Source organism: Myotis lucifugus, unplaced genomic scaffold (assembly GCF_000147115.1).
Source record: "Myotis lucifugus unplaced genomic scaffold, Myoluc2.0 scaffold_246, whole genome shotgun sequence".
In the NCBI taxonomy this organism is placed as follows: domain Eukaryota; kingdom Metazoa; phylum Chordata; class Mammalia; order Chiroptera; family Vespertilionidae; genus Myotis; species Myotis lucifugus.
In genome coordinates, this window is record NW_005871294.1 from 1,057,584 (window position 1) to 1,081,764 (window position 24,181).

Here is a 24,181-nt window from a genome sequence, read left to right on the forward strand (position 1 = left end):
CAAGCCTCCTGATTCTTATTCTAAGGTTCTGTTAGACCATATACTAATGTTGCTGATAATGATCATGCCCAGAACAACAATAGGGCTTCATTAATAAAAAATTTGAAAACAAAATAACCTGGAATGATTGGAATACACTGGGTGCTTGCTACACTTAAAAGTCCAAAATAACGCAATCATCCCTAAAATGATTACAAGGGAAAGTTTGCAAACTTGACTGGCTCAGAACCTAGAAGCTCTGGTTCCCAGGAAATCACATCTGCTACAACATTATCTTGCAGTGTGTGTTCTCCAAAAAGCCAAACTCATTGGTCTCAAGCACAAATCTCTTCCCAAACAATCTAATTGAGAGAAATGGAGTAGACAATGAAATTCAATTTAAACCTCTGGTTCTAGGATATTACTTTGGTTCTAAGTAAAGACTTGAAATGATCAAAAACAAAGCACCTTACCTAATGATTTCAGCATATTCTTTGTCTTTTCCTTTACTGTCCCTCCATTTCCTGAACATAACTGAAGCATCCACATTGGCTGGGGAGAAGGTGTTGGGCTCATTAAGCAATGAGATTACACTTAACAGGATAGTCCTAGAAACAGGAAAAAAAAAAAAAGAATCAGCTACAAATACTCATATTCATAGGATTCAAAAGTATTCTTTAAAATTGAAGACTACAATATTTGAGGCCTTAGGGAAATGGAAATAGAGTATCATAAAATTTTGTTCTCAGTACTCAGCTGGTTAGGCTAACTAGGAGATAAAAGCAGAGGAAATATGTGAGCCTAGCCTGAGATCCTGTTGCAGGGCATAAAACTGTAGAAGACTGTCTCAACTGGCTACATACTCCAATCTGCAAAAAGTACAGGTCTGGAAGCTTTTCAAATAACATTTTAGATTTTAGAAACTTTCCCCACAAGTTTGCTTCAGAAATTACAAGTTAAGTGCAATAAGAAAAAGAAAGACAAAAAACATTTAGCTTCAAGACAATTTTTTCATGGGAGGAAAAAAAATGATGCTACTTCATACATCCAATCTAATCATGGCTGTTTATAAGATCTAAAAAAAAAACCAGTATTACACAGAAATGTATTTCTTTTCCATATTTTTAAGGGAAGAAAGACAGATAAGCAGGACAATGCAGGAAAAAGAACTAGTCTCTTAACAGAAATCTTTATTCAAAAAGTTTTACTAAGCACCTACTATGTGCCAGAAGCACCAGATGTTGGCTGTATGATAGTGAGCAAGTTAGATGTCATCCCTGAATTCCCAGGGCTTATATAGCTTGTGGGAGATATAAACAGGCAATTTTTATCCACAGATAAAAACTAGACACCTTAATCAGTCATGGGGAATACAGTTTCAGTTAGATAAAATAACCAAAAGAGCACAGTAGGCTCCAAAAATATTCCAGACTATTCCCAGGCTTTTTCCCCCTACAAGCTACGTGCATGTACGAAAGGAGAAAAATGGGAGAAAAAAATTAAATTTCTCTACCTTTTCTCATTGGTGCGAGGTTATACATTGTGTTGTTGCAAAATAGCCTTTTGCTCCTGGCCCCAAGCAAAAAATAAAGAGAGGGGACCAGGCAATTAGATGTTTGATTTGATGAAACCTTTTCCTAAAAAGGGCAAAGAGTTTCTGTTACGTGATTATACAAAATTATGACAAAGGCACTTTCAAAGAAAAAGTTCCCATCTAGTTAAAATCCATTTATCTCTCACACACACACCTTTCTATTAGGTTAGAAATAACTCCTTGCCCTTCCTGCCAAGATCCTTATGGTTTTCTCCAGTAATTACATTTAAAAGATTCAAAGAAACTCATCACTGCCAATAATGGAAAATGGATTCACATAACATCCTAAAAGCAAAAGTGTAGGTAGAAAATTACATAAGGGTTGCTTCAGAAGAAAACACTCAAAACATCTACACTAATAAAAGAGAAAGATGCAAATTGACCATACCTTCACGATGCCCACCAGCCAATCAAGAGTGATTATGCAAATTAATCTAACAAAGATGTTGGGTTAATTTGCATATGCAGGCACCAAGCAGCCGGGGGCGTTCTGCACTGCCCCAGCTGCTCTGGGCCTCTGGGCAGTGCAGGAAGGCAGGAAGGTGGCTCCGGGCCGGAGCTAAGGCGGTGCTGGCAGCCAGGGGAAGGCCCATTCTTGCACGAATCTTCGTGCATCGGGCCTCTAGTCCTATATAATAAAAGCCTAATATGCTAAGTGTCCAGTCGTCCGTTCAACCAATCAAAGCATAATATGCTAATGATATGCTAAGGCCGCTCAACCATTCACTATGACATGCACTGACCACTGGGGACAGATGCTCCACCTAGTAGGTTAGCTTGCTGCTGTGGTCCGGCTGATTGGGACTAAGTGAGATGGGCCGGATATGCCCTGGAGCCCTCCGCGGTCCCTCCCCAGCTGGCCAACCTCCTGCATTCCTCCCCAGCCCTGATGGTGCACCAGTGGGGTCCCTCGGCCTGGCCTGTGCCCTCTCGCAATCCAGGACCCCTTGGGGGATGTTGGAGAGCAGGTTTTGGCCCCATCCTGCAGGCCAGGCCAAGGGACCCCACTGGTGCATGAATTCGTGCACCGGACCTCTAGTGTTATACTAGTATAAGCAGGATAAGGACAAAGTATGGTAATAAACAGGGAAAAAAGGTTTTAATGGTCTAGATCAGCACTGTATACTTACAACTTTCAATGATGGTGGAAAAGTATAATCTGTTATGCAATATGATAACCACTAGCCACATGTGGCCACTGAGCATTTTGAAAGATATCTTGTGCAATTGAGGAACTGAATTTTTAATACTAAAGAAGTTTAAACAGCTGTATGTCTAGATGAATCATATTAATTAGGAAATTTTTCCCCACAAGTTAGTTTCACCAAGTTGGTTTTTATAACATCTTGTGTATATTATTACAATACTATACTGGGCCCTAACTGGTTTGGCTCGGTGGATAAAGCTTTGGCCTGTGGACTGAAGGGTCCCAGGTTCGATTCTGGTCAAGGGCATGTACCTTGGTTGCGGGCACATCCCCAGTAGGGAGTGTGCAAGAGACAGCTGATCGATGTTTCTCTCTCATCAATGTTTCTAACTCTCTATTTCTCTCCCCTCCTCTCTGAAAAAATCAATAAAATATATTTTTTTAAAAATACTATACTGGGTAACATAATTTTTTAAAATGGTGAATCATCCATTTGTACTAAAACAAGCCCACTTCTACTACCATGTACTCCTAAACTGAAATCCACGATGCTTTCAGAAGCATTAGGTACCACAGTGGATTGTGATAATAGTTAACCCAGCACGCTTTCCTCCCTTCATCTGGAAAGCACAATCTTTTTGTTTTGTTTTGTTTTGTATAGAGAATCCACCATCATGCTACACGTTCATACAAACAACCTACTTATACCCACAGCAGTAGACATACCACCAAGTGCTGGCCAAAGGATTCCATCATTTTGTCATGAGGATGGGTTTGGGGATATGCATGCGATCTAAGCTGGGACAATCAGAACCCTGGTGGGAACTCGTTTTTCTAACCTAATAAAGAATTTTTATTCTTGTTGGTTTAGTAACAGAATATGGAAAGTATAGAGCAGGTGGCCATCTTTGTTACCAAGTGGTGAGAGCCAGCCTAATATAAAGGCCAATATAGAACAAAGCAGAATTGAGATTTTTTTCTCTCTCAAAGATTACTGACGAAAAACATTCAAAGTTTCCAAACCAGTATGTTGTGGATGGGTTGCAAGTTAATTATACCTATATTGATTCCCTCATCAGTTGGGTGGGTCAGACCTATCACTTCCTTTTTCTATATACCACGACTGGAAAAGGCTTGGAGAAAATGTCATACATAGTTTAAAATGTCCATCACTTACACCAAAATAATTCAACACAGGGCATTACACTATACCTCTAGCATGGTAAGCTCTGCAAGGTAAGTACTATTAATCCTGTTTTTATAGAATGGGAAAGCTGAAGTGCTAAGACCATACTGGCAGAATGTACAAACTATGTTCTTTGTTGTCATTTTTTATTGTTATTTTCAGTTAATATTTTAAAATCTTTATTCATTTCTCTTTTCAGAAGAAAAAAGGCAGAAGGTGGAGAGGGTTAACAATAGGTGAAAAGGGAAAGAAAGAACAAATAATTAAACTATCCCCCAATGAAGAGGTTACTCAAAGCCCATTAGAGGGATTGGTTTCCTGCAGATCATGAACAAAGGGGAAGGAATCAGGAAAACAGCATACACTCCTTTTTAGTCTCATTATGTCCATATAAATTCATGGTTCCACGTGAAGCTCTGGTTTTGAGTAACACAGAGTTGCATTTGTCCATTTAGACAATCTTGTGGCACCTGGACATAAATTTCTTGGATTAGCAGAATAGACTATGAGGGCCCATCCCCAGACTCTCAGTTCCCATAAAGAAAAACACCACTACCATTCATTAACTGGGTATAGAGGAACAGGTCTGGTTGCCCAAATCCAGTGGTGTGTTTTAACATGTGTTACAACACAGAACAGACCTAAACCAGTAAGAATTTTGGATATAGAGTTTTAAAGTGTTTTCCACTTACTGCACAATTCCCATAACCACCACCACAATTCACAGATATTCCTAGGAAAAATGTGCTCCCTCCACCCCTGCTTAAGCCAGAATAAGGGATGACGGTAAAATTTTTTGGAAAATAGAAAAATGCTAAGAAGAGAAAGAAGTACTGACAAAAGGATAGGCAAAAGCACTCTAGACAGTCTTCAGGTTCATGTTTCAGATCCTTTTGCCTGATTCAGTATCTTTGTTAGAGATAATATCACTGGCTATCTTCTTTTGGATAAAAAATAAATTTGTAAACAAAAACACCCAGAGAACATGAAGGCCAACTAATCACACACACACACACACACACACACACACACACACACACACGCAAAAAGCAAGTTGTAAAGTTCTATAGCACTAAAATGTTTTAAAAACAAAACTATAGAAGCATTTAAGGGAGACAGAAAATCAGAATTAGACATCTATGACCCAATGGGTAATAATGTATTTGTCCCTTTTTTTTTTTTGTATTTTTTTTTTTTTTGTATTTGTCCCTTTTCAAGAAAGACAGTAGTCAATGAGATGGGTCTGTCCTTTCTCTGTTACCATGTCACCACAAGTACTCTGGCTGGGAGGGCAGAAAACTGGTCCTAGCACACACAACAAAATAATTCTGGCTTATGGGTCTTCCTGGAAACTTAGCAGGAAAAGTTTAGAATTTTGCAGAATTGAACATTGGCATTTTTCTCCCAATGTATACACATACCCCTCCAAGCAGCATGTGAGAGAGATAGAAAGGGTTCATTCTTAAAAACCTAAATTTACTTGATTCATATACACTATTTCAAACTCAGTCCTCATTACATGTTTTGAAGATGGGAGAATAATTTAAAGAGGACATTGTGGCAAAGAAATCTGTTATGACAGAAAATGAGATAGCTTAATGGGCCACATGCTACAAAGTTTTTAATGCTGGTAAAGCAACTAACAAATATAACAGTTCTTGCTGTGTAAGCCCTAAAGCTGCTGCTGGTGATGGACATATCACTGAGAACACACAGTAGGAAGGAGGGTATCAGATTAAAATATAGGAGGTGGCAAAAGTAGATTTACAATTGTTCATATGGAAAATAATAATAATGCAAGAATAAACAGTTTCGTGCAGTCACAACTATGAACTTATTTTTGCCCCATGCCATATATTTCTTTTCTCAACCCTTTCTAAGTATATTGGATTGAACAAGGTACCTAAATGAATGAGTAATGAGCATAATCAATAGTTATTTGATGTGTCTTGAACACATGAACCTTTTGGTATACATGTCCCAGAAAATGGGAAATAACTCACTAAGAGCTGGGTAAGAAATCCTGGTGCAAGTCAGAAAGCTCTCAATTCTTTGCTTTTGACAAAAGTGGAGATCCTAATCAAGTTACTAGCTTTCAGATAAATAAAAATGAGTAACAACATGATTTAATCAACAGGTAAATGGGGAGCATAGATCAATCTTGTTGCAGAAGAATTGGAAATAATTTATGCAGGTATCTCAGCCTCTAGATCTAGAAGATATAATTCCCCAATCCTTAAAGTGTGGGCTGTACTTCCTTCCAAGGAGTACAGAATGGAAGGGGGAAAGGAGTTACAGTGGAGAAACCCTAAAAATAGTCTCAGTCATGAGTGTTATGAATGTTAGTATTAACAGTGATAAAAAATGTTGACAGTATGCATCCTTGATATGACATAAAGAAAATGTACAGCTGACCTTTGAACAATGCAAAGGTTAGAGGTGACAATCCCTGTACAGTCAAAATCCGCATATAGCTTTTGATTCTCCCAAAGCTTAACTGCATGGTTCCAGGATCCCCCTCGGATACTCGCAACTGTACTTTACCTTCCTGATTTTCTTCCCCCTATTCACTACCCAGTCTAATAACCAGAAAAGCAACAGAAAAATACCAACTGGGGAATGAAATACTTGATCAGTCCTCCTCAAAACTGTCAAGGTCATTAAAAAAAAAAAAAAAAGGAAAGTCTTAAGAAACTGCCACAGTTGCCTAAAGAGACATGCTTATTAATATAATATGGTATCTTGCCTGGGATTCTGGAGCAGAAAAATGACATAAGGTAAAAACTAAGAAAATGTGAAAGGGTATGGACTTTACTTAAAACAATGCATTAATATTAGTTCACTATAATAATTGGAATCATACTAATGTTAGATGTTAATATTAAAGAAAACTGGCAGGTGCAGGGTATATGGAAATTATACTTCACAATTTTTCTGAAAATCTAAAACTGTTCTAAAATTTTAAGTTATGTAAAACAAAAAGGACAAAACCACAATGAGAAACCACATTCACCCATTAGAATGACTATAATTTTAAAAACACAGATAATAAGTGTTAATAAAGACCTGGAGAAATTGGTATTCTCATACTCCTTGGTGGGGATGTATTACTTAGTGCAGCCACACTGAAAAACAGGCTGGCAGTTCCTCAAAAAGTTAAATATTGAGTTACCATATGACCCAGCAATTTCATTCCCAGGTATATATCCAAGGAAACAAAAGCATGTACATGTACACAGTGTTCATAGCAGCTTATTCATAATAGCCAAAGAAATAATCCGAATGTTCGAGTAATTAATGAATAAACAAATTGTGGTATAAGCACTTAATGGAATATTACTCAGCCATAAAAAGGAATGAAATATAATACATGCTACAATGAAGATGAACATTGGAAATGTTCAGCTAAGTTCAAGAAGCCAGACACAAAATACTACATATTGTAAGATTCCATTCATATGAAATGTACAGAATAGGCAAATTCATAGAGACAGGAGGCAGACTGGTGTTTCCTAGGTGGAAGGGTGGGATGGAGTTGAGAGATAATAAAAAGTATAAATGACAGGTATAAGTTTAATGGTGATGAAAATGTTCTAACAGTGATTGTGGTAATGGTTGTACAATGCTGTGAATATATTAAAAACCTATGAACTATACACTTAAAATCAAAGAATTGTATAGTATGGAAATTATATCTGAATAAAACTTTTTTAAAAAAAGACTGACAGTGCGGCACGTGCTGCTAAGTGGTTAGAGTGTTGGCCCTGGAACCAAAGGGTCAGGGGTTCGATTCCGGCCAAGGGCACGTACCTGGGTTGCAGGTTCCTCGCCCTTATTGGGGCAAGTTGGGGTGGCAACCAACTGATGTGGCTCTCTCACATCGATGTTTCTCTCTCTCTTCTCCCCCTGCCCCTCCCTTTCATCCTCTCTAAAGTCAATAAAAAAACAAAACAGAAAGAACAGATGATTAAATATCTATCTATCTAGATAGATGGGTCAATAGATTAATCAATAAAGGAAATCACAAGAAATAGACAAGCCTTCCAAATCTTAAGACACATCCACATATACAAGGTGTCCCCCAAAAATGCACAATTGAGAGCTCACTTTTGAAATGTGTTTTAACAAACACTGCCTTTACAATTATTCAGTGTGTGTATACAGTTTTTTTGAACATCCTATATATAAAACAATGGATAATGGAAGCTCTTTTAAAGGTAGCATGTAGCCTGGCCAGTATGGCTCAGTTGATTGGGTGTTGTCTCATGCACTAAAAGATTGCCAGTTTGATTCCCCATCAGGGCACATGCCTGGGTTGTGGGGCTTGATCCCAAATAGGGGGTGTGCAGAAAGCAGCTGATTGATGTTTGGTTCTCACATTCATTTCTCTCTCTTCTCTCTCTCTCTCTCTCTCTTTCTCTCTCTCTCTCTCTCTCCCCGCCCCCTCCCTCCCTCCCTTCCTCCCTTTCCTTCTTTCTTCCTCTCTCCAAAAATCAATAAAATCTTTTTTAAAAAAAATTTTTAAGTAGCATGTTAAGTAAATTTTCAGTTTGGAAACAATAAGACCTTTCTGCAAAAAGTAATAAGAATCCTAGAATAAAGAAACAATCAATACAAACATGAAAATCATGAGATCCAAGACGCAGATGGAACTTACGATAAAGTAAGAGGAAGAATTCACACTAGAAAATTTTTCCCAAGGCAAACATAGAGAAAGGAGTAACGCGCATTATTGTTCCATAAATACAACTCTTCAAAATGATGCATACATGCTACTTAAAGCTCTAGCAGGAGACAAAATAACCAAATATAAAAGGATTATTTTGTACTTAAAAAATAATATCCAATTTTAAGAAACACCTAAAAACCAGATTATTTCTTATCAACCCCTTACCTGACATTCTGAGTAGGATTCCACCTTTCAGAGGGCAGTTCACCACTCTGTGGGTCATCTACGGGTGGATGAAGAATTGAAATGCATACATCTCCATTCTGTAAGATACAAACCACATTCAGTACTCAAAAATATGACATAAAAAAGACACATCAGTTCCTCTGAAATTTCTTTTATCCCTCCAAAACTTGTTTTCTTATCATTAGAAGAGAAAACAATTCTGCTTTTTCTTCACATTTGGACTCAATGTTAAAGGATTAAACTTTTTTAATATTATAAATATTAATGGTGACCAATCTCCAATATATATTTCTTAGTTAAAAAAGAAACACTGTATATCTGTTAACATCCTCCTCCTAAAAAATCATTTCAAAATAGAAATATACAGCGTGGCCAGTATCGCTCAGTGCTTGAGCGTTGACCCATGAACCAAGAGATCACCAGGTTGATTCCTGGTCAGGGTACATACTTGGGTTCTGGGCTCAATGCCCAGTAGGGGTTGTGCAGGAGGCTGCCTTATAGATGTTTCTCTCTCATTGATGTTTCTATCTCTCTATCCCTGTCCCTTCCTCTCTCTCTAAAATCAATTAAAAACACACACACACGTTCACAAAATAGACAAACCTGGTAAATCAAGATTCAAGAGTCTTGGGAAGCAACTAAATATCTCTATTTTCAGACACAAAACTACCTCAAGTACATAAAAAGAAACAAAACAAAAAAATCTGAACTGCTTAAAATCTGCATAAAGATGCTATAATCACCTTTAATATCAATCACTGGTTTTAGTAAGTATGGTATATATAAACTGAAAATATGCCTCAAAACAACTTCATTATAACTCTTTCAGTATATAGGATAGAAGAATTCACCACTATGGTTTTAATATTTTGGTATGTAAATTTAAATTATAGGACCTAATCCACAGGTACATTTAGTTTAAGTCAAACACATGGATTGCTAACGATATGCAAAAATAGACTGCTATTGTCCTAGTTGGTTTGGCTCAGTGGATAGAGCGTCAGCTTGCGAAGTGAAGGGTCCCAGGTTCGATTCCATTCAAGGGCACACCCCTGGGTTGCGGGCTCGATCCCCAAGTGGGCATGCAGGAGGCAGCTGATCAATGATTCTCTCTCACCATTGATGTTTCTATCTCTCCCTCTCCCTTCCTCTCTGAAATCAATATAAATATATATATAAAGGGGGCGGGGGGGGGGGGTGCGTCTCGCCCTAGCTGGTTTGGCTCAGTGGATAGTGTTGGCCTGCAAACTGAAAGGTCCCGGTTTTGATTCCAGTCAAGGGCACATGCCCGGGTGTGGGCTCGATCCCCAGTAGGGGGCATGCAGGAGGCAGCCGATCAATGATTCTCTCTAATCACTGATGTTTCTCTCTCTCCCTCTCCCTTCCTCTCTGAAATCAATAAAAATATATTAAAAAAAGGGGGGGGGGCATCTCTACTGTTGCAAAGTATCTGACAAAACCCAAAACTTTTTCATGATAGAAGCACTCCGAAACTATAAATAAAAGGGAACTTTAACATTATAGAGGATATTTATTAAAAGATCCACAGTTAACATCATACTCAATGGTGAAAGTTTTTCTCCTAAGATCAGGAACAAAACAAGGATACCTTCTCTCACCACTGTTTTTTTTAGGTTAATCATCATCCGAGTATATTTTTTCCATTGATTTTTAGGAAGGTTGAAGGGAAGCAAAGGAGGGAGAGAAAGAGAAGGAGAGGGGGAGAGAAGGAAGGGAGGGAGGGAAGGAGGGAGGCAGGGAGGGGAAGGGAGAGGGAGAGAGAGAGAAACATTGATGTGAAAAAGACACATTGATTGGTTGCCTCCCAGGACCTGGACCAGGGATCAAACTGGCAACCCAGATACATGTCCTTGACCAGAAATCAAACCCACGATCCTTTGGTGCACCAGCTGACGCTCTAACCACTGAGCCGCCAGCCAGGGCTCACCACTGCTATTTAACACTTTCCTACAAGTTCTAGTCAGAACAATTAGACAAGAAAATAAAAAGCATACCAATTGAAAAGGAAGAAATAAAACGATTTCCATTTGCAAATGATAAAAGTAGTTACAAATAGTTTACAAGAAAGCTACCAATAAACAAGTAGAGTTAATAAACAAATGCAGCAAAGTTGCAGGATATAAGATCAACACTCAAAAGTCAGTTTTATCTCTATACACCAGCAATGAATACCCTAAAAAGGATATTAAGAAAATAATTCCACTTACAACAGCATCTAAATGAGTAACATACCTAGGAAAAAAATCTAACCAAAGAGGTGAAGAACTTGTACACAGAAAACTACGAAACAATACTCAAGTAAATTCAAGAACACCTAAATAAATAGAAAAACATCCCGTGCTCACAGGTATTGTTAAGATGACAATATTTCCCACTTTGTTCTACAGATTTAACACAATGCAAATCAAAATCCTACTTTTCCTTTTTGCAGAAATTGACAAATTAATCCTAAAATTTATATGGAAATTTAAGGGACCCACAACAGCTAAAACAATCTTGGAAAAGAAGAATAAAGTGAGAGGATTCCCACTTCCTGATTTCAAAACTTACTACAAAGCTACAGTCAACAAGACAGGTTAGAACTGGCATATAGAACAAAGGAATAAAACTGAGAGTCCGTAAATAAACCTATACATCTATTATCAACAGATTTTTGACAGGGATACTAAACATATTCAATGGGGAAATAATAGTCTGCTTGTGTTTCTGGATGACGCTCTAACCAACTGAGCCACCTGGCCAGGGACTAATTTAAATTTTTTAAAAGAAAAAAATATAGCCCAGCTGGCGTGGCTCAGTGGTTGAGCGTGGACCTTTGAACCAGGAGGTCACGGTTCAATTCCCTGTCAGGGTACATGCTCAGGAGGCGGCCAATCAATGATTCTCTCTCATCATTGATGTTTCTATCTCTCTCTCCCTCTACCTTCCTCTCTGAAATCAATAAAAATATAAAAATTAAAAAATATAAGGAGAAAAGGTAAATCTAAACAAGTACAACATTGTTCAAACCTTTAATAATGTGTATTATTAAATCACTTTTCAGTCAAACGCTCTTGGTTTAACAATGTGTATTACTAAATCAAGAAACCAGTCAAGCCCTGACCGGTTTGGCTCAGTGGATAGAGCGTCAGCCTGCGGACTGAAAGGTCCCAGGTTCAATTCTGGTCAAGGGCATGTACCTTGGTTGCAGGCACATCCCCAGTAGGAGGTGTGCAGGAGGCAGCTGATCGATGTTTCTAACTCTCTATCCCTCTCCCTTCCTCTCTGTAAAAAATCAATAAAATATATTTTTTTTAAAAGAAAAGAAAAAGAAAACAGTCAAAATCTTCTGGTTTCTCTTGGCTTTCTACCTTACTCATTTTGTTTCATATAAAACAAGATGAAACTTTGGGAGTTCTATTGGAGCATTCTACAAAACTTTTCTCTAGTGTTTTAGAAATAAAGAATATTTTACAAGTCAATAATGACATTTTAAAATAGTAAAAACAATTAAAAGAATACAAATATAGTTTACCAGTTACCAAAGAGAAGTTATTTATGTCAATTTAACCTAGTAGCTAAAGCAAATAAACTGTCCTTGGTTATACATTTCTGATTAGCTGATAAGAAAGCGTTCATATTCATATGAAGGATCCGTAAATGAATTCCAAGAGAAATGATTTATTCAGGTCTCTTCTTAAAGACCTAGTAAAATTATGTAAATTTTAAATGTTCATTAAATGCTCATTTAAAAATTAACACAATAAATAATGTGACAAAATTGTAACAGCATTCAGCACCTTTATGTGAATTAAGACTACAGAGCTCAAGCATGTTGTTTCTGATTATTTAACAACACAATACAGAAATAGAGTTTGTCTCACCTAGAAGAATAGAGAGTAGCTAAGGGCAAGTATTACATGCTTTAAATTTTCCATTCCATACTTTGCTCTAAATAAAGTCTATAATTTACTTAATAGTTTTGATAAATGTATCGTGGTTATTTAAGATATTAATATGACAGGAATATGAGCAAAAAGTATATATGAACTTTCTGTACTATTATGGGAGCTCTTCAAATCTAAAATTATTTCAAAGTAATTTTTTTAAAGAAGTGGATTTAAATTTAGTATTTTTAGTATGCTTTTTTAAACACCTAGACATTGACATCAAAGTATTTTAATAAAAAGTATTCTAAATGTATTGGACTTTTTAATTTATATTTAAAATTTATGAGCAAAAGAGAAAACTCATGGACAACAGTGTGGTGACTGCTGGAGGAGGTGGGGGAGAGGAAGGTGAGGGTAAGATGAGGTGGAGGAGGGTAGAGAGGAGATAAATGGTGATAGATGGAGATTTGACTTAGGGTGGTGAACATACAATACAGTGTACAGATGATGTGTTGTAGAACTGTGCACCTGAAACCTGTATAATTTTGTTAACCAGTATCACCCCAATAAATTCAATTAAAAGGAAAAAATAAAATGTATATGAAATTAGTTTAAAATAATAAAGTTAAACAGTTTGTCTTAGGCTTGAGAGATCAGAGAATGCATTATTACAACTTTGTAATCAATTCTAATGTGATTTCTTTGGCTTCAGTATTTGATTCCTGAGTAGAATAACCATTAAAATAAATTCTCAGAGAAATCAAAGAAATACCACACAGAAGCTGTATGAGATAATTCCACTAAACAAAGAAGAAAATAACAATAATCAAAGAAAAAGAAATGTGTGTTGGATGATAAAGGAGATGAAGCAGAATCAGGTAAGCTACTATCTAAAAATTTTTTATTGTTATCAAGTAAGAAGGGACTAAACCCTTATTATAAAACATCTTGCTATTTCAAGGATTCAAATATACATCCAGTCAAATTACATCCCCTGTGAACATAATGATGTACAGAGTATAGAAAGACCATAAATATGAATGGCAAGAGAAAAAAGGTAGAAAGACAAGTATCTGTGAAGGTTAATTTTATGTCAACTTGACTAGACTAAGGGATGCTCAGATAGCTGGTAAAACATGTTTCTAGGTGTGTCTGTGAGGGTATTTGTGAAAGAGATTTAGTGTTTGAATCAGTACATGGGGATGTCAGAACTCCTGGTTCTCCAGCCTTGGAACTCTGGTACATACACAAGCAGCAGCCTTGGACTGGGAGTTACACCACTGGCTTCTCCTGGTTCTCAGACCTTCAGATTTAAATTGAATGATACTTCCAACTTTTCTGGTTCTACAGCCTGTGGAATTTCTCAGACTTCATAACCATGTGAGCCAATTCCTTTAATAAATCTCCTCATATGTATTTCTATATATCCTACTGGTTCTGTTACTCTGAAGAACCCTGACAAATACAGTATCCTTACTTTTAAATGGTCTTTTGGGTGTAATTAAAAAAACATAATTTATAATTTAGATTATACAGGAACTCTTGCTAGATCCAGTTTTTTCAGTTCTTGAAAAGCTGACTATGGGTCTTATCCATTTTACTATAGACTATCATCCATCTAAATAATTACAAAGATCATAAACTGTGTAATTGGGCCAGCTGCCATTTACATAGCCTAAATTTTATTATTCCAAAGAGCAATGGTTCTACAGACTTGGCAACCTTTTTAAAAAACTTATGAGACACCTCTCTCTCTCTCTCTCTCTCTCTCTCCTCTCCAAGCCACATGAAGACACAGAGATAAGCTAGGAAGAGAGTTATCACCAAAAACCAGCCATTTTGCAACTTGATCTTGGACTTCTAGCTTCCTGAACTATGAGAAAATAAATTTCTGATGTTTAAGCCATCCCGCCTATGGCCTTTTGTTATGGCAGCCTGAGCTGACTAAGCCAACATGTAGAGTCTATTTTTAATCATTATTAAACAACATTTAGAAATACCATGCCCTAATGATAGTGGAATAGTAGTCAAATTGGTACATCTGTACAATGTGATTGCTATAGATGAGTATGTTTTGAGAATCATCTGGGTCTAGAATAGAACTAGAATCTTAATTGAAATAGCAAAATATTTTCATATCGGCTACCAAGTAGTATAAAATATACCAGCTTACTGCAACCTTTACTTTAATAGCTGCATTAGTTGCATTTATGTGCATACTGTACAGGTAAAATGATTTGTATGCTCCTTCAAAAAACATTCAAAATCTTTATTATTTTAAAAAACAAAGCTCCATACTATGTTCTACAACTCACCAGTGCTAAAAGGATTTAATACTTCTGTATACTTTTTATTCAGTCGTATGGTGAACATAAAACTACTATAAAATTACTGCAAAAAAATATTTTCCAATGAATTGGGAAAAAAATTTTAAATATGTTCTTGATATTAGAGAGAGGGGAAAGGAGAGGGAGGGGTGATATCTATATATATAAAAGCCTAAGTCCGTGGTCAGCAAACTGCGGCTCGCGAGCCACATGCGGCTCTTTGGCCCCTTGAGTGTGGCTCTTCCTAAGCCTTAGGAGTACCCTAATTAAGTTAATAACAATGTACTTACCTATATAGTTTAAGTTTAAAAAATTTGGCTCTCAAAAGAAATTTCGATCGTTGTACTGTTGATATTTGGCTCTGCTGACTAATGAGTTTGCCGCACTGGCCTAAGTGACTGTTACAACCAGACGCCCAGTAGCTATGATGTGCACTGACCACCACGGTGCAGACGCCCAATCCAGGAGCTGCCCCCTGGTGGTCCATGTGCTCCCACAGCCAACCTCCCACGACCAGCCAACCTCCCATGGTCCCTCCCCCTGGCCGACTGGCCCTGATCACCCCGATCGACCCCGATCGGGAATGAGCGAGATGGCCCTGATCAGTCGGGAGGGATCCTACCCATGCACGAATTCGTGCACCCAGCCTCTAGTCCTATATAATAAAGGCATAATATGCAAATTGACCAAATGCTATGGCGTGCACTGACCACCAGGGGTCAGACGCTCAGTGCAGGAGCTGCCCCTGGTGGTCAGTGCGCTCCCAGAGGGGGAGCACCACTCAGCCAGAAGTCGGGCTCATAGCTGGCGAGCGCAGCGGCGGGAGCCTCTCCCGCCTCTGCTGCAGGCGGGTGGTAAGGAGCAAGGGGTCCTGTACTGCGAGAGCCCCAGACTGAGAGAGCCCTGGACTGCGAGAGGGATGTCTGACTGCTGGCTGAGTCGGCAGGCAGACACCCGCCGAGGGGTCCCAAACTGCAAGAGGGCACAGGCCAGGCTGAGGGAACCTCCCCAGTGCATGAATCTCGTGCACCAGGCCTCTAGTGTGTGTATATACATACACACACACACACACACACATATATATATATATATATATATAGAGAGAGAGAGAGAGAGAGAGAGAGAGAGAGACATCGATGAGCAAGAGAGATCGATGAGCAAGAGAGAGATCAATGAGAAACGTGAATCAGCTGTGCCTTGCCACCCCCTACTGGGGATTGAGTCCAAAACCTAGGCATGTGCCCTGACCAGGAATAGAACCAGCAACTTCTCAGTTTATGGGACAATGCTCAACCAAATAAGCCACACCGGCCAGGACTGAAAAATTTTAATAAATACTAAAGAGCAGTGAGATTGATTTCCCATAACTGTCACATTCATAGAGAAGAAAATATACATGAAAACTTCACATATTAACATGGTTTGTGAAACAAATGGGGTTTCTCGTGGGCTGTCTAATTCTGAGCATACAACACATAACCAGGAAACTATTTTTATTTCACTCAACATCTATATTTATAAAAGCCTAAGTGACCTTTCAACCGGTAGCTATGACGCGCACTGATCACCAGGGGGGCAGACGCTCAACACACAGGCATAGAAACATGGAACAGACTGATGAATCTCAGAGGGAAGGGGGGAGGGGAAGAGCAGGAAGAGATTAACCAAAGATTTTATATGCATACCAGAGGCCTGGTACATGGATTCGTGCACTGCTGGGGTCCCTCAGCCTGGCCCGCGGGGATCGGGCCGAATCTGTGCACCGTGCCTTCGACATCCCCCGATAGGTCCCAGATTGTGAGAGGGCGCAGGCCAGGCCAAGGGACCCCACCAGTGCTCGAATCCGTGCACCAGGCTTCTAGTATTACAAAAAGAGCAAGAAGGAGTAGATTGTACAGTACATTTACTGATGACAAGTCCATATTAAATTTCTTTTTTAAATTTTTTTTTGTTTTTATTGATTCTGGAGAGAGAAGGGAGACGGATTGAGTGATAGAAACATCGATGGTTTGCCTTCTGCATGCCCCCTCCTGGGGGATCAAGCCCTCAACCTGGGAATGTGCCCTGACCAGGAATCGAATTGGGTTCATGGGTCAATGCTCAATGACTAAGCCACACTGGCCAGGGAAATTTCTTTTGTTCTCCAAGTTTCCCCGGATATTTATAAATTTCACAAATATGGCAATAATAAAGGAAATGTTAACATAATTAAATTTGTTCATATAACACAGCAGTATTTTTAACTTTTATAGCTATAGTGATGTGTATGTGGATGAGTTTAAAATTGCAACCCGGCCCTGACCGGCTTGGCTCAGTGGATGGAGCGTTGGCCTGTGAACTGAGGGGTCCCAGGTTCAATTCCGGTCAAGGGCATGTACCTTGGTTGCGGGCGTACAGCTGCCTCCAGTGGGAGGCAGCTGATCGATGGTTCTTTCTCATCAATGTTTCTAACTCTCATCCCTCTCCATAAAAAATCAATAAAATAAATAAATAAATAAAAATAAAACTGCAACCAACGTCTCATGATTTTTAAAACTTGACATAATAATATTTTCTACCAGGAATAGTCTATATTTAATTTATTTTTAGTGCTCGAGTTGATATACGAAAAACTCATCAATTTCCATATTTTGAAACTTAAGTAGGCATTTGCTTTTGTATTTTTGTTTTGTTGTTGTTATTGTCATTGTTTACCCCTTTCGTCCTCAATTATAAGTAACTCAACAGTACTTGGTGACTATAGAGCAGCCGTGGGCAAACTACGGCCCGCGGGCCGGATCCGGCCCGTTTGAAATGAATAAAACTAAAAAAAAAAAGACCGTACCCTTTTATGTAATGATGTTTACTTTGAATTTATATTAGTTCACACAAACACTCCATCCATGCTTTTGTTCCGGCCCTCCGGTCCAGTTTAAGAACCCATTGTGGCCCTCGAGTCAAAAAGTTTGCCCACCCCTGCTATAGAGTAATTGACATCGAGATCGACTGTGTTTCTAGCACAGGTGGGTGAATAGAGAGCAACTCCCAAGAGTATCTTTTTGGCCAAGAACCATGAGCCCCAACAATCTCTAGAATCACAGAAAGTTCCATTCTAATACCTTTTCCAGAATGCAGCAAAGGTAAATTAACTAATGTGAGAAGAGTCTCTTATGATCCCTTTGACTACATCAAATTTAATTCCTAACTATGAATTATCACTTCTTTTATTGTTTTATCCTCATCTGAGGATATGGTTATTGATTTGAGATAGAGAGGAAGGGAGAAGGAGAGTGAAAGGGAGGAAGGGAGAGAGGGGGGAAGAGAGAAAAAGAGGGAGGGATAAAGAGAAGGGAAGAGAGTGAGAAACATTTATGTGAGAGAGAAACATCAATTGGTTGCCTCCCAATTGGCTGCCTTCCCTTATGTGCCCCAAATGGGGATTGAACCCACAACCTAACTTAGTGGGAATCAGTGCCCTGAATGGAAACTGAATACATGACTTATTATTATTATAGGGACAATGCTCCAACCAATTGAGCCACCTGGCCAGGGCTATGGCTTCTTTTAAAACAAAACATTTATGGCATGGGAAACAACTGAATATTTGTAAGATACGTATACATGCCTCATTTTGTTAAAAATTTTATTATAAATATGAAAAATATTTTTTGAAATAATGATCCAATGCTAACTCTTCTGATACAGAACTAAACAGCTTACACCTAAGCAGTAAAACAAAAACAGTGAAAAGGGGGTTCATCTATCTACACTTTCTTCCTTCAGAGCTCTGAATCCTTTATTCTGGTTTGTGTTTCTCTATTTTTTTTTTTTAAATCCTCACCCAAAGACTTTTTCCCATTGAATTTTAGAGAGTAGAAGGAGGGAAGAGGGGAGTGAGAAAGAGAAAGAAATATCAATGTGAGAGAGACACATCCATTGGTTTTCTCTTGCACACGCCTCAACCGGACCAGGGATCAAACCTGCAACCCAGGAACGTGCCCTTGACCAGAATCGAACTTTAGACCATTCAGTGCAAGTACCGATGCTCTAACCACACTTAGTAACGCCAGCCAGAGCTGTTTCTTTCTTTTTTGAGAGGAGTTTGAGAATTAGAAAACAGATGGAAAAAAGTGAGTATATGACTTTAAGGTGAATTCTCAAAAGCAAGACAAAAGCTGGAGTCTTCCCAATTCTCTCTTGCTATTTAAAATTCTATATATACTACATATTTGGAAGGGAAGAACTTTTGATTATTAAATGGACAGGAACACAAAAATGTTTGTGAAGTGATCTCAGTTTGAACTTATGAAACAGTAAATTATTTCTATACTAGAGGCCCCGTGCATGAAAATTCGTGCATGGGGGGGGATGGGTCCCTCATCCCCGCCTGTGCCCTCTCACAGTCCAGGACCCCTCGGGGGATGTCCACCTGCCGGGTTAGGCCCACTCCCTGGGGGATCAGGCCAAAGCTGGCAGTTGGACATCCTTAGCACTGCCGAAGAGGTGGGAGAGGCTCCCACCACCACCGCTGTGCTTGCAGCCTTCAGCCTGGCTTGTGGCTTGAGCAGAGCTCCCCCTGGTGGTCAGTGCACATCATAGCAACCAGTCATTCCTGGTCATTCTGCCGTTAGGGTAAATTTGCATATTACCCTTTTATTATATAGGACTAGAGGCCTGGTACATGAAATTCGTGCACTGGCGGGGGGGGGGTGCCCCTCAGCCCAACCTGCACCCTCTCCAGTCTGGGACCCCTCGGGGGATGTCCGACTGCCGGTCCCTCTGGAATCGGACCTAAACTGGCAGTCGGACATCCCTTTCAAAATCTGGAACTGCTGGTTCCCAACCACTCGCCTGCCTGCCAGCCTGATCACCCCTAATCACTCCCCTGCCAGCCTGATCAACACCTAACTGCTCCCCTGCCAGCCTGATTGCCCCCAACTGCCCTCCCCTGCCGGCCCGGTCACCCCTAACTGCCCTTCCCTGCTGGCCTGGTTCCCCCCAACTGCCCTCCCTCCCCTGCAGGCCTGGTCCCCCCCCCACCCCAAACTGGCCATCTTGTGACCACATGGGGGCAGCCACCTTGTGTGAGGGCATGACAGTCAATTTGCATATTACCTCTTTATTATATAGAATTCTCTCTCCTACAATGGGATAACTTTGTTATATAGAATAGTATAAGGTATTCACAGCTGTTTATCTGTATTATGGTTAAGTCAGATACTAAAGAAAACAATATTCTAGGAGCTTTATTTTTGAAAAATGTGACTTTATATCACCCAGTTTGTCCTGTTTTAAGAAGGAAAGAAGAATGAAGATAATGCCTTACAGAAAAAGCAAGTTGTGAAAAACAGTAAAGCTATTCCAGTGTGCTAATTTATGCAGACTGAAATCCAAATTCAGGATCCTGGAGTAAGTTCTCCATTTCTCACCTGCAAGCATTTTAAAGGCTAAATAGTTGTTTCTGGAGCAAAAGTGCTTCCCAATATCCACCAGGCCAAACCTGCAAGCATTTTAAAGGCTAAAGTTGCAAATTTTTAAAAAAGCACATGCTTCCCAATATCCACCAGGCCAAAAAGGGACTACAGGACTAAGGTTGCAAATTTTTAAAAAAGCACATTTAATGCTTGGGTCATAGCTATAATAAAACGATATAACTCCAGAGCCCTACTGCAATGAAAAAAATTACAGAATGGTAGAGTGAACGGTCCCCACATATTATTCTGAGAAACATCATGTAGCATTCTAGCATCCTTACAGATTAGTACAAAGCTAAGTAAATTTCATCCACAAAACTAGAAACGATTTCCCCAGGCATGTGGGCCTTGTCCAGTAAAAGAACCTTGCCTGGGATTTATTCCATGAGGGGGCTCTCAATTGCTCTGTGGCAACTCCTGAAAGGAGGGCAGTCCAAATACAGTAGGACAAATCCCCCCAAAAAAGCTGAATCCTTGCCCTAACCGGTTTGGCTCAGTGGATAGAGCGTCAGCTTGCGGACTCAAGGGTCCCAGGTTCGATTCTGGTCAAGGGTATGTACCTTGGTTGCGGGAACATCCCCAGTAGGGAGTGTGCAGGAGGCAGCTGATCGATGTTTCTCTCTCATCGATGTTTCTAACTCTCTATCCCTCTCCCTTCCTCTTTGTAAAAAATCAATAAAATTTATTTAAAAAAAAAAAAAAAAGCTGAATCCTTGATCATAGCAACAGGTGACCCTTGCTGTGAAGCTAGAGGACAGGTACACAAATACATTTGTATGACTCTACTAAGTTTAAAAAATGCAAATGTTAACACGTATGCATTATAATGTTAGCAATTAGCAGCAAAGGTTTAAAGCAAGGGTGGAGGATCTTTTTTCTGCCAAGGGCCAGTTGGATATAACATCATTCAAGGGCCATACAAAATTATCAACTTAAAAATTAGCCTGCTATAATTGGTCAAACATTTAATTAACTCACCTCTAATGCTTTGACAGGGCCAGACCAAATAATTTTGCAGCCTTATACGGCCCGTAGGACAGACATTCCCCACTCCTGGTTTAAAGCCTTAATCTTAACTATAATATACATTGGTATTATAAAACTATCCTCAATTTTGAACAATTAAACTAAAGACTGCTAACTAAGTGGGAAACCATAAATAGTCCTGTATGGCTATCGCATTAACTACTACCACAGCATACTGAGATTATAAAACAACAAATCTTCAGAGAAATTTATGATAGATGACTCTTACCTCATAAATGTTGGGGTGCCACATTTTGGTCAAGAATCTGAAGGTAGGTGGTGAATATGGGTAGTCAATAGGAAATTTAATATGCGCCTGGAAAAAAACACACAAAATGCTAATAAATGAGATTACAGGTTATTCATCTGCCTAATAATTCACCTTATTACACCTCAATAAAACAAAACTCCTATGTATAGAGTAGACTCTGGGAATTAAAACAGCTCATATATTGTTTTGTTAGTCCCAATGCCAGGGTTATTATTAGTATGTTCTTATAGCATCTCTTCAAATATTTATTAAGAGTTTATGGCAGCCCTGACCAGTTTGGCTCAGTGGATAGAGCGTCGGCCTGCAGACTCAGGGGTCCCACGTTCGATTCCGATCGGGGGCATGTACCTTGGTTGCGGGCACATCCCCAGTGGGGAGTGTGCAGGAGGCAGCTGATCGATGTTTCTCTCTCATCGAAGTTTCTGACTCTCTATCCCTCTCCCTTCCTCTCTGTAAAGAATCAATAAAATATATTTTTTTAAAAAAAGTTTATGGCAAATCAACAAAACTAAACAGCTACATAATTTTTGTTAAAGAGAGAAAAGGAGAGAGATAAAGAGATAGAGAAAGGATTATCGATCGGCTGCCTCCTGCACGCCCCCTACCGGGGATTGAGCCTGTAACCCAGGTGTGTGCCCTGACCAGGAATCAGACCAGTGACCTCTTGGTTCATGGGGTCAACGCTCAACTACTGAGCCACACCAGCCAGACAATAGCTACGTAATTTTTAATTGAACTCATACTGAGTGAAAACAGTATTATGGACAGATGTGTCACATTAGTGAAATTAATTAATATAACCTTATAGTACATATATAGAACAAAGTGGGGTTTTTTACTCACATAATTTAACCACCACCCAGATAATAAATACTACCATTTTGAAATAGCTCCTTCCAATAGTTTTTGGATGCATACATATGCTTATTTCTTTACAAAACTTATTTTCAAAGATTTAAATATACGGTATTTGGGGATATTTTTTGTTAAACCTCACTGGAGGATTTATTTTTCCCCATTGTTTTTAGAGAGAGTAAAAGGAAGGGGGAGAGACAGAGAGAGAAAAACATTGCTGTGAAAGAGACAGAGACATATCGATTGGTTGCCTCCCACACAAGCCCCCCTACTAGGGCCAGGGATGGAGCCTGCAACCAAGGTAACTGCCCTTGACCAGAATCAAACCAGTGAGCCTTGAGTTCGAGGGCCAAAGCTTTAACCACTGAGCCAAAGCTGCTAGGGCAATATACTGTGTTTTATACTGTTTTTCCCCATCTATATCATAAGCATTTTCCTGTCATATAATAATCTCCAAATATATGATTGTTAGTATCTGCATAATGTTCCATCATATGGATATAGAGATGAATCATTTTTTTTAAAAACGATTTTATTTTGGGACACTTGGGTTTTTCCACTCTTTTGGTATTGTAAATACTGCTGCACTGAATGTCCTTGGTAGTATCTCATATTTCAAACATTAAAAAATCCAGAAAAGGCCTCATCTAACAATACCAGTAAAAGGGAGTGAAGAAAAGAATGAAAGGACAAGCTAAGAATAAATAAGCTAAAGACAGCTCTGACCATTGTGGCTCAGTTGGCTGGGTGTCATCCTGTGCACCAAAAGGTTGCTGATTTGAGTCCCAGTCAGGACACATGCCCACAATTGGGCTTGATCCCTGGGAGGGGGCATGCAGGAGACTGCCTATCGATGTTCTGCTCTCATATTTTTGTTTCTCTCTCTCCATCTCTAAAAATCAATAAAGAATACATATTTTTAAAAATATGCTAATGATGCCCAGCTGGTGTTCAGTGATTGAGCATCGACCTATGAACCAGGAAGTCTGGGTTCAAATCCCAGGCAGGGCACATGCCTGGGTTGTGGGGTCGATCCCCAGTGTGGGGCATGTGGGAGACTAATTTTTTTAGCCCTGGCAGGTTTGGCTCAGTGGATAGAACATCAGCCTGAAGGGATCCCAGGTTTGATTCCCGGTCATGCCCGGGTTGCGGGTTGCGGGCTCAATCCCCAGTGGCGGGGGGGGGCATGCAGGAGGCAGCCAATCAATGATTCCCTCATCATTGATGTTTCTATCTCTCTCTCCCTCTCCCTTCCTCCCTGGAATCAATAAAAATATATTTTTAAAAAATTGTTTTAAATATGCTAAGGACATTAGTGAAAATGGCAGAGTAAGGACCCCAAAAAATTCTTTCTTCAATAAAAGCAATTAGAAAATGGTAAAAAAAAATTGTAAGAATCAACTCTGTGGTGTGTTTTTTTTTTTGTTGTTTTTTTAAAATATTTTATTGATTTTTTTACAGAGGGGGAGAGGGATAGAGCAGAAACATCGATGAGAGAGAAACATCGATCAGCTGCCTCCTGCACACCCCCGACTGGG

At 39.3% G+C, this 24,181-nt stretch overlaps 1 protein-coding gene across 2 annotated transcripts in view; it reads right to left on the reverse strand.

The window, feature by feature from the left end:
• The window catches only part of UBE2R2 (ubiquitin conjugating enzyme E2 R2), a 49,111-nt gene that overhangs the window by 2,275 nt on the left and 22,655 nt on the right, over nucleotides 1–24,181 (reverse strand). For both annotated transcript variants that reach the window (XM_023762445.1, XM_014464362.2), the window contains exons 2-4: nucleotides 21,747–21,833; nucleotides 8,801–8,898; nucleotides 453–587 (exon numbers count right to left, since the gene is read on the reverse strand). In XM_023762445.1, coding sequence (XP_023618213.1) covers nucleotides 453–587; nucleotides 8,801–8,898; nucleotides 21,747–21,770 — 257 coding nt within the window. In that variant the 5' untranslated portion in view covers nucleotides 21,771–21,833. The remainder of the gene's footprint in view (nucleotides 1–452; nucleotides 588–8,800; nucleotides 8,899–21,746; nucleotides 21,834–24,181) is intronic.